At 41.8% G+C, this 14523-nt stretch overlaps 1 protein-coding gene across 1 annotated transcript; it reads left to right on the forward strand.

The window, feature by feature from the left end:
• Positions 1 to 12340: 12340 nt before the first annotated feature.
• LOC143506187 (uncharacterized protein F54H12.2-like) lies at positions 12341 to 13633 on the forward strand. Its single transcript, XM_076996254.1, has one exon. It carries the CDS (start codon positions 12341 to 12343, stop codon positions 13631 to 13633), a length of 1293 nt encoding a protein of 430 aa, XP_076852369.1.
• The last annotated feature ends 890 nt before the right edge of the window (positions 13634 to 14523 follow it).

The raw sequence follows: 14523 nt of genomic DNA on the forward strand, positions 1-14523 counted from the left end.
TGGTAAATTCCATCCAATACGTGAGTAGCTAGCTAGCCTTTTGGCTAACGTTAAAACGTAACAAACCTTACAAAAATCCATTACAAAAGTACAAGGTAATGTGATTATATCTATTGATCTGTTACTACAACATATAAACATTTTAGGTTAATATTTTGAGGTTTGTTAAAGACCAGTTGTTAATGTTACCTTGAAATCGCCAGTAAATAACTGTAAAAAGTAACGGATTTCTTTTTAATTTAAACTCCTAAATGCGCGAGGCAACTCGCTCGAGCTTTTTATGTAGGCTCACTTTTGTATCATAGTCAATTGATTGTATTTAACATAATAGTTATACATAAATATTATATATAAACAAATATTTTGATAATACATACATTTTCTTATACGTGTCTACATTAAATAATGTATAATAATATGGATTTATTACAGTTCACAGGCTGCACCATTGAGGACATGGAGTTTTAGGTTGACGGAGTCGAGCAAAAGTGTTTATCGCCCAAAAGACAAATTTTCTCATACCGCTTTACTCAACATTTAGAAATGTTCATTAATATAAAAAAAACAAATATTATGTATCATGTACATTTCTGTACCCTTCTTAGACGTCTCCGTGACGTTGAAATTCCGACGTTCAAGTGTTTAACTGCATATCGACGTCCAAGTGGGGTCATAGTTAGACGTCCAAATAACGGACCTAGTTTGCACGTCGAGTAGAAGTCCAGAATTGGTCTTGGACCGACGGACGCAATATAGACTTGATCTGCACGTCCATAAGACGTCTAATGTTTAGTGGGTTCAAGGTCCATTTCAATATTTTCCAGCTTGATAAACATAATTCAGTTAAATATTGACACGCCGCGAGCGGCGCGAGGGTCCGCGCGGCGAAAATTACGTAATCGCTGAGGCTCCGCCCGTGCGCGAGTGCCTCGCGCGGTCGTGCACCTGTCGAATTTTGTAACTTCGCGCGTGCGCTGCGCTTCAGCGCGATCGACAAAGTCATGTTTGCAGGGTTCATACACCTATACAAGGTGGAATTAAAGCACTTGTACGGCACTTTCAAGGTCCATTTCAATATTTTCCAGCATGATAAACATAATTAAGTTAAATATTAATACATATACTCGAAATGATTCAAAATAATTCGCTTTTTTATCACATTATTTGATGGTTGTTTATTTTCAAAACGCTCAATCTTAACGTCTTCACGTTCTCTCATGTTTCGTCCTGGAATTACAAGAGGCTCGTATTTGTTAACGTAATTTCAACATTTTAATGTACTTTAGCCTAAATTCCAGCACTTTTCAAACCTGAAACACAAAGCAACATTAAAATGCGTCAGGTAAATGTTCATGAATATATATACAGATAAAAACGGTCTGCAAGCGAGTTAAATTTAATTAGTGGTCGGCCGTTATCGGCGTTAACGGCCCACCACTAATATATATACACATATTCACACGCACGCACACACACACAGCATAATTATATATGTATGTGTCTGTGTGTCCTCATTATTGCTGGCTATAAAATCGCATCACCGTGTCATACTTTAATGTCCTGCACTGATGAGCTGCGCGAGCCTCAGAATTGTTCGAATGGAGGCTGCGTTCGAATACCATTACAAGTTTGTTAGCCACCTAGCTCTCTCATATTTTTCCTTGTTCTTTCCTTAAGATTTTTTCGCATTAATAAAATGTTTGCCTACGTACAATACATCGAAGACGGAGTAAAAAATATTGTACATATTAAAGACATCAAAAACTTTGACCCAAAAAATACAGAAGACTATTCTGCAGTACACGCATACTGGATTCTGTGGAAAGGGGAGTTATTCGCTGGCCAAATCTTGATGCTAAAAGGTAAGTAGCTAACGTTTTTATAATACAGAATAATAGTATATCGTATAATAATAACAATTCAACATTTTGTTTGACGTACGACGTGAGTTAAACTTGTCGCTATCTGATACAATTTGGCTACAAGTTACCCGAACCGGGATCTACAAAACATTACCTGTCGCAGCGATCAAAATCGTCCGTGGTCTGTTCATTAAATGTTACTTTGATCTGTCTGTATGAAGCTGTCTACACTGTCAAGACTGGATATTAGTTAGCAGGTTGTGCTACTCGTGTTACCATTAAGAGGGTTACTCAGCAACATCATCTACGAACCTAATAAGACCTAATAAGCCTTTATATAGTTAGTTGTGTCGCGTGCGGTAGCCTGGCGACCATGGACCACCTTGCTCGTTAAAATATATTTATAAAACAAAAGACTTACCTTCTGCACCAACAGCCGATGCAACATCCCATGCGTTGTCTTTCATTTTTTACATTCTTATAATTAGTCTGGTCTGAGAATCATATTAGTTGATCAAGTTTAAAAGGGCACGATTTAACCGAAAGGCTGCCTTCTACCTGTTCTTGGGTAATACTTAACTGAGAATGTTGGTGGAGAACTTTTCACTTCCCTTTTGAGGACCAAAATGCCGCAAGCGCACTGACAATATCTGCTCTTTAATTATAATTAAACACGGAGGTCTGTAAACTGTGATTTTCATGTTTTAGCTGAGCCATTTGTATAAGACAAATACTGAACATTCAATGATTAAACTATCATTCTGGGTTCGACATTCAGCATGAAAAAGAAACTGAGCATAATATAAATGTTTGTATTAATTTTTTGTATATAAATTTTATATAATCATATATAAAAATTATAAGAGGGAAGACTTGAGTGTGCCTGACCAGTATTACGGTTTAAAGTGTTACATATTTTTCTTCACAGACACTTCTGAAGAAATAGAGGACATTCTAGGTGCAGGGAAAAGGATTCGGGTTCCAAAGTTACTGGAGAGAAATCCTGTGGAGAGCCAGAGAAACTCAGAAAGGAAAGAAATTGAAGATACTGCTGTAAGTATATATGTGCATGCATATATATATATATATATATATATATATATATATATATATATATATATATATATATATATATATATATATATATATATATATATGATAAGAGCAAGTGAGATGTTATGTGCTATTATTATTTGCAGATGTCACAAAAGGCAAGCATTATTGAGGGAAAGCGGGCCTCACTAATAGAAATTTTAAAAGAGCGGCAAAGCCAGAAAAGAATCCAGCCACTGTGTGCCTCTAATAGTCAATCAAAGAGGCAGAGGATTCTGCTGGATGATGAAACATCTAGTGGCAGTGATGATGAATTAATTGCCAAATCTGAATTTGATGAATTAAAGAAGAAGCACACAGTACTTGGGCATAAATATCAAGAAGCCATTAGTGAACTGGAACAACTGAGAAAATTGAACACTGAACTCCAAAAGTGTTTGGTCTCCAAAATCCTTCCTGGTAAGTTTGTAACACTCACCCTTCTTTCCTAAAAGGCTGCCTCACAAAACACAAAACAATCGTTATCATTTTATCTAAACTGGAATTTAAAGCTGTACTATTTATTGAATGTAATGACAGTGAATTACATTTAAGGTCTCATTTATGTTATAGAGAATAACAGCCTTCCTGATTTTATGGACACCCCTCAAACAATTAGTAAGACCTTTCAGTTATACTGCTATTACTATTACTGTTGTTATTATATTTTGAACATTATCTGTTTTGCTTGAGAAGGTGTTTGTGGTTTTGTTGCATATAACACTAACAGCTTGTTGCGTCTACCTATTGTCTAATAAAAAAGCCCTAGTTAATGTTCATTTAATCTGTGATACAAACTTGTACTGAAGATTTATTATCATTATATTATACATTTCAGGGCAATCCAACTTGTCACCCCCATTAAACACTTCTCAAGCAACAGTTGGTAAGTATATTGCTAATAAAACATGAATGACTTGGTTACACTTATACATTCATCCTATCTCTGATAAGAGATAAGAGACATGCACAATAATATTGTACTATTTAATCATTCTACAACTGTCATTTACCAAAAGTAAGGTAATAATTATTAAATTATTTTATATTTGCAGTAGAAATAAGTCAACAGAAAGAGCAAGCTTCAGAAGAAGAAAGGGTATTTTAGATTTAATTATAAATGTACAGTAACGGTGGTATTGTCTTTGATTATACTGATATGATTTACATATAATCATGAAATAAAATAAAATTTCACACAGACGCACATTGGTGAAGGAATTTACATCAATACAAATCAGTGGAAGAGAGTCCAAGGAAACAGCAAGGACAGCTTGTTTGTGAAGGAGCTGGCAGTGTGCATTTGGGGCACAAACATTTTGGCCAACCGGAGTCTGGAGGGTAAAAGTTGTCCAACAACAAAGACAACCCCCAGGCCCCCTCTAACCCCTCACAAATTAAGAGCACTAAAAAGTAAGTAAGAATGTTGATAAAGAATACTAATCTGAAAATGATGGAGGATATTACTGCTGCATGAAATATTACATGTGTCTCTTTTGGACCAGGACACTTGAATTTTATTAAAATTTCTCAATGACCTGCTAATAATCTTATACATATCTTCTGTGCAAAATGTTGACATTTAATAAAACTGTTCATAATAATAGTCATGTGGCCTTTGAGCAGGTTATCTAGTCTTCATATAGGCTAGAAGTTTATACCTCACATTTAGGAGTTTAGCTCCTCTGAGAAGGCCTATACATGCAAGTAAATGATTTGTACTTTGTTTCAAGTAAATAGTTTTTGAAGTCTTTAGAAAACTATATGATTTTATTGTTGTGCAGTAACATGCATATTTTATGCATATTAAAGTTTTCTCATGACATTTTGCTTTATTTTGTTTTGTTAAAGATTGCTTCCAAAAGTGGCTCGAGACAAAAAACCTGGAAGAGTTCGAGCTAAGGACCAGAGCAGGAAAATTTGGACGTTATGTTACAGAAAAAATCCAAGACATCAACAAAAAACAAAAAAAACAAAATCAATAAGTACATGATTTGTTATTTGATAAAATTATATTACTTGTTTAAAATGTCGTTTGTACAAATAGCATTTTATTAAAGCAGCTGTTATAATAATTTCTCAGTAAATTAAGAAAAATAAATATTTTTGAGTTGTCTTTTAAAATTGTCTTTGTTTCTTGCCTATTTTGCAAACTGGTCTATTAACAGTAAAGCATAGGTGTTAGGGCAGGTGTGCACATGTTTAAACATTCCCTGCTTGTTTTAGTGTTGCTCTCCTCCAGCATGCCTAATTTAATTGTCATTTAGGAAAACATCAAAATGTTCCAGACAGAAAATCCACGACCATGGTTGAGGCACATTGTATAATATTCTGGTCACTTGACAGTTCTGCAACAAGCTATCAAAGGTTAATTGTAAATTTAAAATACTAGTTATTTTACAGAATACCAGGTACAAGCTGGTTTTGGACAGTAAAACCACCCACCAGCAACAAGATGGTTTAAGATGGTGTAACCAGCTATAAACCAGCTACCACCTATGAACCAGCTAACAGCTGGTTTTGAATGGTTTAACCAGCTACCAGCTACAAACCAGCTACCAGGTTCCAAAACACAGCTTAAGCTGGTCAAGCTGGTTAACCAGCTTGACCAGCTTAAGATGGTATGAGCTGGTTTTTCCAGCAGGGCAGACTTTAAGCTGGTTTATACTTGAAGCCTGGTTTATACTTGACGCGCCGCGAGCGGCGCGAGGGTCCGCGCGGCGAAAATGACGTAATCGCTGAGGCTCCGCCCGTGCGCGTGTGCCTCGCGCGCTGTCGCTGCACGAGGTCGTGCACCTCTCGAATTTTTCAACTTCGCGCGCGCGCCGCGCTTCAGCGCGATCGACAAAGTCATGTTTGCAGGGTTCATACACCTATACAAGGTGGAATTAAAGCACTTGTACGGCACTTTCAAGGTCCATTTCAATATTTTCCAGCATGATAAACATAATTAAGTTAAATATTGACACGCCGCGAGCGGCGCGAGGGTCCGCGCGGCGAAAATTACGTAATCGCTGAGGCTCCGCCCGTGCGCGAGTGCCTCGCGCGGTCGTGCACCTCTAGAATTTTGTAACTTCGCGCGCGCGCTGCGCTTCAGCGCGATCGACAAAGTCATGTTTGCAGGGTTCATACACCTATACAAGGTGGAATTAAAGCACTTGTACGGCACTTTCAAGGTCCATTTCAATATTTTCCAGCATGATAAACATAATTAAGTTAAATATTGACGCGCCGCGAGCGGCGAGGGTCCGCGCGGCGAAAATGACGTAATTGCTGAGGCTCCGCCCGTGCGCGAGTGCCTCGCGCGCTGTCGCTGCGCGAGGTCGTGCACCTCTCTAATTTTGCAACTTCCGCGCGCGCGCCGCGCTTCAGCGCCATCGACAAAGTCATGTTTGCAGGGTTCATACACCTATACAAGGTGGAATTAAAGCATTTGTACGGCACTTTCCCACTGCGCAAAGATACGTTGAAACGACGTCTTTTCCAAGTCATTTTTGCACGTCGGATTTTGGTCCCCTGAAGGTGCAGACTGTGACGCCAGATGACGTCTTTTTTCCGACGTCTTCTGCACGTCGTGTATCGACGACCCCGGGACGTCCGGATAAGGGCCATTTCTAGTCCAAATGAAGTCTTGTGTAGGTCTTTTTTGCGTAAAACGTTGACTCCTTTTAGACATCGTTTTTATAAGCCTACCAACAGCTATTTCTAAATAGAGCTGTAATATCGAAGGAAATGCTTTCTTAAAACACAATTTCCATGGGGATTCATAGTTTCTGTGCACAACTAGTGCCATTTTAGAAGGTAGCATTTTGTCCTGGTAAATTTTCCTAGCTTCCTTTCCGTCGCAGCAGATAACTGGAAACGTATACAAAAGTGTAAGGTTCAAATCTGCTGAGCCTAACGAACTTCAGAAAGATGAACGGGAACAATAAACAGGTCCGCCACCTTCTGGCACCAGTTACACACGTTACAATTGTATATGCTTTACAAATAAATCACATGAATGGCATTTCCAATTTCTTTCCACCTTCATTTTTATTGATCACTGGCCAAAACGCCAACTTATAAAAGTAGTAATGTCTGTGGTAAATTCCATCAGAGAGATTATAGGACGGCATATTCCAAAACTTAAAAAAAAAGTGATTTACGACTTTGACCTCTAGTTGACCACCCCCCCCCCCCCCCCCTCCACCCCCCCCCCCCCCCCCTCCCCCTACCCCTCCCCACCCCTCCCCCCTCCTCCCCCCTCTGCCCCTCCACCCCACCCCAACTCATGACATCATCATCACATTAATCACGTCAAGACGACCAAAGAGTATTAAGTTGTGCTTTGAAATTTTGCTTGATAAGGTTATTTAAATCATTATTTTGATCTTCTTTGATGTTGACTCACCGGAGCCGTATAACCCTAGACACCTGCGACACACACACACACACATACATAAACAAACACATGCACAAACACGTGCACAAACCCTAGTCACACAGACCAGCGCTAAAAGATAGGGATCTCAGACACACACACACCTGTAGTCTCACACACACACACACACACACACACACACACCCACTCCCCTGAACAGAACAGGAGGATCTCAGACACACACACTCCCCTGAACAGCGCACACACCCCTAGTCACACACACACCCACTCCCCTGAACAGAACAACGCACACACCCCCTAGTCACACACACCCACTCCCCTGAACAGCACACACACACACACACACACACACACACACACACACACACACACACACACACACACACACACACACACAGAACCGCGCATGCGCACACAAATATGCTTACTTTGAGTAACTTCAAACAGTTAACAAAACTCTGATGAACCAATGAGGAGGCAATCTCAACAGACCAATCCGGGGTGCGTGTTTAGCGCACGAGCATTTAAAGGGAGAGAGGGGGAACGTTTCCTTGAGGAGTCACCATGCAGTCTATGGTGGTAAGCGATTGTCCGTACGCTCCTAAAAAAAGTTTCAAGTGGAAAAGAAGAATCGATCCGATGGCGCAGGGCGACACTCAACGCTACTGGCCTCTGAAAGATGAAAGGGGTGCCGGAGGGTACTTTTTTGACGAGAACACCTGCACGGTTACCTTCTTCACGATCCCAAGAACGGCCGGCCTTGTATTTGAGAATGCTACAGAGAAAGTGGAATACGATCTGTACGACTGGAAGGAGTTCAGAAGATGGCGTACAGAGTTTGAATACCTTGTGGAGAGAGGAGAAGTGCCACTTCATACTATTAAGGAGCACGAATGGAAAGGTTACAGAAGCCCGTACCACGTTTTCAACATCCGAGCGTGTATGCTCGCCGAGGGAGTAGTAGACCTCTGTTTGGCGGTGACCTGCTCGCGTAAACGCGGGGCTCCCGGAGATGACGCTGGGAAAAATGGTGAGGTGAAGTACGGGCGTCTCAACTGGTACCACTTGCTAAAGTATTTCGCCTTGGTCGATAATCTGTTCAAGAATATGATGAAAAACATGGGCATTGAAACTATTAAGACGAATCTGTACGGCATGTTTGAGGAGTGCAAAGAAGAAAAAGTCGTGCCTCCGTCGCAAATCATCGAGGAACCCTACGAGGAGGACTCCTCCCACTCCTCATCATCCGATATAAATGAGCCGACCATAGCCGAGCAAGACAAACTGGTCATCATCGACAAACTGGTCATCATCGACATGGCGAGCCTAGAGGAGGATCTCGAGACCTCTTCCTCGTCGAGCTCTAATGACGACGAAGAACAGCCTCCTTCAGATCCTGAAGATAAAGAGAACGTGCCTCCCGAAACACCTTCAGTCGAAAAAACAGCCGATGAGATAGACGGCGTTCTCAGCACGAAGGTGCTAAAGATCATTCGAACCGTGATCGGAACCCTGCTGGATGGGATTATCGATAAGGATATCAAGGAAAACTGCAACGGATGCGCTATCGATCACCCGAGTCAACGTCAGCACCAATGCCTGAGCGACCCTGGCCCTAGCTATTTCTGTCTGAACCTACCCAAGCTGCTTAAGAAGGTGTTCAAGCCGTGGTTCCCGCAAACGGTGACCGTAGCGCTGAATATGTGCGGTGTCTCAAATCCACCTCCTCACAGCAAGATCTCCGCCGCTGCTGAGGCGATGATGATGGAGCTAAAACACGAAAGTAACATCAAAGATGCTCTGAGAGAGATTGAAGAGCAAAGTCAGGATCTGTGCGAGGACCTGCAGGAGCGCCTTAAGGACATTTGGACGCTGCAAGAAACCATGGCCCTTGACGAGTCGTCTGAAAAAGAAGCCTCAACAGTCTGAAAATTGAGAGGAAATGTTCTAAACTATGGGAAACCTGGTCAGCAGGCGTGACGGTTCTACATCCGAGAACAATCAATTAATAAGGGACATGATCTCTTTGTTCAGCAACACCGTCGACGTCACAGCTTACGATCTCGCCGATGAGAGATTATCTGCTTTAAAAAAACTGATGTGTGTAGTACGGGAATCTAGCGGTCTATGGAGTTCTCTGATCACCGAAGCCAATAATACTAGTTATCCGGCGCATACGTATATATCACGCATTCTTTCTTGCATGTTTGAAAAACCCTTTGTATGTAAAGACGCTCACCTATTATGCATTTTCACCTTTGTAACCGACGTGTGTGTTTTGAAACTAAGTAAAGATGAAAAGGTTGATGTAAAAGAAGCCTTTGAACATACTCTTTCATTATTAAATGAACATAATATAAATGTAATCTCTTTTGCCAAAAGTTTGTTTATGAAACCATAAAGCATTGTAACCTCATTTGCCAATTTCTTTTTATAAAAACTATTAAGCAATGTATCCTCATTTGCCATTTTCTTTTTATAAAAACTATTAAGCAATGTAATCTCATGTCAAGTTTTGTTTTATAAAAACTATTAAGCAATGTAATCTCATGTGCCAAGTTTGATAATAAAACCACGAAACAACGTATTTGTTGCATCATTGTATTCGGATCAACATGACCGAACGTTTGCTGAAAAAGATTTACTATAACCCCTCAAACCCCGGGTCTTACGGTGGGGTAGCGGGTCTGCAAAGGAGCGTTGAGGAGAAGACCGGTAAAAAAGTAGATGCTGAAAAAATCAAAACCTGGTTAGCGGCGCAGGATGCTTACACTCTACATAAACCGGTCTCAGGGAAATTTAAAAGAAACAGAGTAGTCGTGAAACACATTGACGAGCAATGGCAAGCCGATCTGGTAGATATGTCCGGCTTATCGGAGCATAACGACGGTGCAAAGTTCATGCTAACCTGTATAGATATACTATCCAAATACGCGTGGGTGCGCGTCCTAAAGAACAAGACCGGCGTCGAGGTTACCAAGGCCTTCGAATCGATTCTCAAGGAGAGGAGGGTTCCTAAAAAACTTCAGACCGACGAAGGGAAAGAATTCTTTAACAACAGATTCCAGGCATTAATGAAAAACAATAACATCGTTCACTTTGCTACCGGGACCGGACAGAAAGCCTGCGTGTGTGAGCGGTTCAACAGGACGTTAAAAACCAGAATGTGGAGATACTTCACGGCCGTCAATACGAGAAAATACGTAGACGTGGTGCAAGACCTGGTTCACGCCTACAACCGCAGCTATCATAGCAGCATCAAAATGAAGCCCTCAGAAGTGAACGAAGGAAACTCTTTCAAAGTTTTTAAAACCCTGTATGGATTGTTTGCGCCGAGAGAGCAAAGAAAAAAATTGAGTTTCAAGTTTAAAGTCGGCGATACCGTTAGAATTTCGCGATTAAAACATCAGTTTGAGAAAGGTTACGTACAGAACTTTACGGATGAATATTTTACCGTTTCTGAACGAATAGGGAGAGATCCTCCCGTATACAAACTGCAAGATTACGACGGTGAAAATTTACAAGGAACCTTTTACGAGCAGGAGCTGCAAAAGATTATACTCGGTAAAGATAAGGCTTTTAAAATAGAAAAGATTATATCTGAAAAGACTAGGAACCGAAAGAAGATTTGTCTGGTCAAGTGGGTCGGATGGCCGGACAAGTTTAACTCGTGGATTCCTGCCGAGGAAATCCGCGACATCGTGAAAGGATAAAAGGAGGCGTTGTACTTTTGCATAAAATTATAACTCCGTAATCATGGAGGAAAGCGGATTCTTCGTTACTCTCCCGAGCAACGCTTCGAGAGGCGTATACCCCAATAACAGAATTTCGAGCTACAGGACGCATTTCTTAAAACCTATAGAGTTGTCTGGTGAGTGGGAGGTAGCACTCGCGGAGGTGCAATATCCTAACACGTGGTTCAATCTGCATGAGAAGAACGGCATGGAACCTACCTTTATAGTTAGAAGGGAAGGCGTCGAGAGCAAGAGGTTTTTTATTTCGCAAGGGTATTACGATGACATAAACCTCATCGTAAAGGAAATGAATAAGAAGATGAAATCTTTTGACCCCGAACTAAAGTTAGAATACCGTCCGTTGATAAACAAAATCCGACTTGCGGCCTCCACCAAACCCTATTGTTTGGAGGCTAAAGGTAACCTTTCGCTTATTCTCGGTCTGGCATCCAAACACCTCATGCAGGAAGAGCCGGAGGCACCCTTCCCTACGGATCTTCGCGGGGGGATTTACTCATTGTTCATGTATACCGATATTATACAATATCAGAGAGTGGGGGACAGCTTTGTGCCTCTGTTGAGATGCGTACATATAGGGGGGAATAAACACGATTTCGTCACAGTAACGTATGATAAGCCACACTACGTACGTGTTACCAAAGCTCTCATAAACGATATAACCGTCGAAATCAAATCCGATCAAAATATCGAAGTACCTTTTCAATACGGGAAAGTTATAGCTAAACTTCACTTTAGACCGGTAAAACATTCATTCTACATTTGAAGAAAAGAAAGAAGTAAAAAAAAAATGCATCGAACGAGTTACGGAGATCCTCAGATCTATGTGGACTACTATAAGCATCAAGCCGGAAATGGTCTTCCGGGGTTCCAAGGGTCCCCGGTCATGTATGGGGCGGGACTCGGTGGTATGTTCAAATCGCTTTTTAGGATGGCGGTTCCCCTTATCAAAAGAGGATTCTCTATTGCAACGCCTCATTTAAAAACCGCCGCGAAAGGGATAGTAGGCGACGTGATTAGCAACTTTGTGGCCAAGAAGCAAGAGGGATCGGGACTCGCCGCCATTGCCCGCAGGAACGCTAGGTGTCCTCCCGGAAGACGCCTCGCGTCATCGTATAAAAAACGCAACGTCGTCGCGAGTAAGGTCAAAGTGAAGAATAAAACCAAACGAAGAAGCGGTAAACGTCCTTCCTCCGACAACAAAAGAAAACTGAACATCTTCTAGAACAGCTATGGCCTTTCTACATAGTATGTCGGCCGAATGCGCCAAAACGGAACTGGATATCTTCACTCTGCCTTATACTCAAACGAGTATCGAAAAGTACGCGTACGTGGAAATACCGCCGCTTTCATCCGTTGCAGACGGAGGAGCGCCGATAGATTTTTACGTAGCGGGTAATAGCGACGATTACCTGGATCTCAACAACACTTTTTTATACCTAAGATGTAAAATCACAAACCCTGACGGAACCGACATAGCCGCCGACGCAAAGGTCGGCGTCGTGAACTACCCGATAGCCTCCCTTTTTTCACAAGTGGACGTTATGCTAGGAGACCGACTCATCAGTCAGTCGAGTAATACGTACCCTTACAGAGCAGTCATGGAATGCCTCATGAATTACGGCAAGGACACGCTGGAGACTCAGTTTTCAAGCGGTATGTTTTACAAGGACACTGCGGAGCATATGGATGCTACGGACCCGGCGGGCCGGAACATGGGTCTCAGAAGCAGAGCCGCGTTTAGCGGCGAAAGTAGTCCCTTTGACCTGATCGGATACATTCACTCCGATATATTTTTTCAGGATAAATTTTTACTGAACGGAGTGGACCTGAAAATTAAATTTGTAAGGAGTAAAGACGAGTTTTGTCTGATGAAAGAAGGACAGACGGACTACGTTATAAAAATACTCACGGCTTCTCTTTTTGTGAAAAAAGTCACCGTGTCTCCCGCTGTGAAGTTGGGCCACGCGCACGCGCTTCTGAACGCCACAGCCAAGTACCCCATGGAAAGGGTGTGCATGAAAACCTTCAGTTTACCCGCGGGGAGCCGCGTATGCACCCAAGAAAATCTGTTCCTGGGCCCTCTTCCAAAAACCGTCGTTATAGGAATGGTGGATAACGACGCGTACGTAGGAGCCTACAATAAAAACCCCTTTAATTTCAAACACTACGACACGGAGTTTATCGCACTCTACGTGGACGGAACCCAACATCCCGCTAAGCCTTTTCAACCGAATTTTCAAGCCGGTAACGCCGTTCGCGAATATCACTCGCTAATTCTGGCTTCGGGAAAACACCTTAAAGATCAAGCTCTTTCCATCGGTCGTGAAGAGTACATAGGAGGCTACACATTGCTGGCTTTCAATCTATCCCCCGACGATGAAGGAGGGCAGCATCTGTCGCTGATAAAGTCCGGAAATATGAGAATGGAACTCCGGTTTAAAAATCCTCTGCCGAGGACCATAAATCTCGTTATTTACGCAACGTTCGATACCATACTGCAAATAAATAACCACCGTAACGTGCTCATCGACTACCAATAAAAACGCATGGACACCGGAGAACTTACCGAGGTGATGAGAAGCTGCCGCGCTTTGGAGAAAGTCTTTTCGGGAGTGGTTCCCTGCGACCGGCTACCTAGCATTAAGCTGAAACGCTTTCCCGCCATGTTTGTCGTAAACACGCACCCCAGTCATATGCCCGGGGAGCACTGGTTGGCCCTGTGTCTGAACGACGAAAGGTCCGGAGAATTTTTTGATTCTTACGGTAACCCTCCAGACTACGAACTCTTTCCTAAATCTATTTATTCATTTATGAAAAAGAACTGCAAAGAAATAAGACATAACTCTACACAAGTTCAGAGCTTTGATTCCGTTTGCTGCGGCCCTCACTGCGTTTTCTTTTTATGTCAAAGGGCTAAAGGAAGATCGTTTAATCAAGTTATATCGAATTATAAGGACGATGTAAAAATCAACGATAAAATGGTTGTAGCTTTTGTCAAAAAAATGTACACTAGACTGAATAAGAGATGTTCCGTTACTTGTAATCAGCGAGCGTGTTCCGGCGAAAAGTTTAAATGCTCTGTAAAAGATTAGACGGACGCCATTTTGTCTTTTAGTATTTTTTATTAATAAATTGTAATTACAATGAACAAATAAACGATACAACCGCCTATTGTTGTCTTTATGTCCTTAATCAAAATTCACCCACGCCGAAGAGTTAAAAGCATAATCAGAACTCAAGCTAGTTGAATCAGAACTAGTTGAATCAGAACTAGCAGGGGCGAAACTCGTCGAGTTTTTAATGGTCGACACTTTTTGACGTACGGCGTCATTAGGAATGGTGGAATACGGTACATTTAATGTAGCTACCGCGTGTAGTATTTCATTCCAGCCTAGGGGGCGTCTGTTGTCGGGTATCTTGTGGGTAGCCG

The sequence above is a fragment of the Brachyhypopomus gauderio genome, unplaced genomic scaffold (genome assembly GCF_052324685.1).
Source record: "Brachyhypopomus gauderio isolate BG-103 unplaced genomic scaffold, BGAUD_0.2 sc429, whole genome shotgun sequence".
Classification (NCBI taxonomy): domain Eukaryota; kingdom Metazoa; phylum Chordata; class Actinopteri; order Gymnotiformes; family Hypopomidae; genus Brachyhypopomus; species Brachyhypopomus gauderio.

Coding starts and splice junctions, on each gene's coding strand:
- LOC143506187 (XM_076996254.1), top strand. CDS start 12,341: ATGTCGGCCGAATGCGCCAAAACGGAACTGGATATCTTCACTCTGCCT.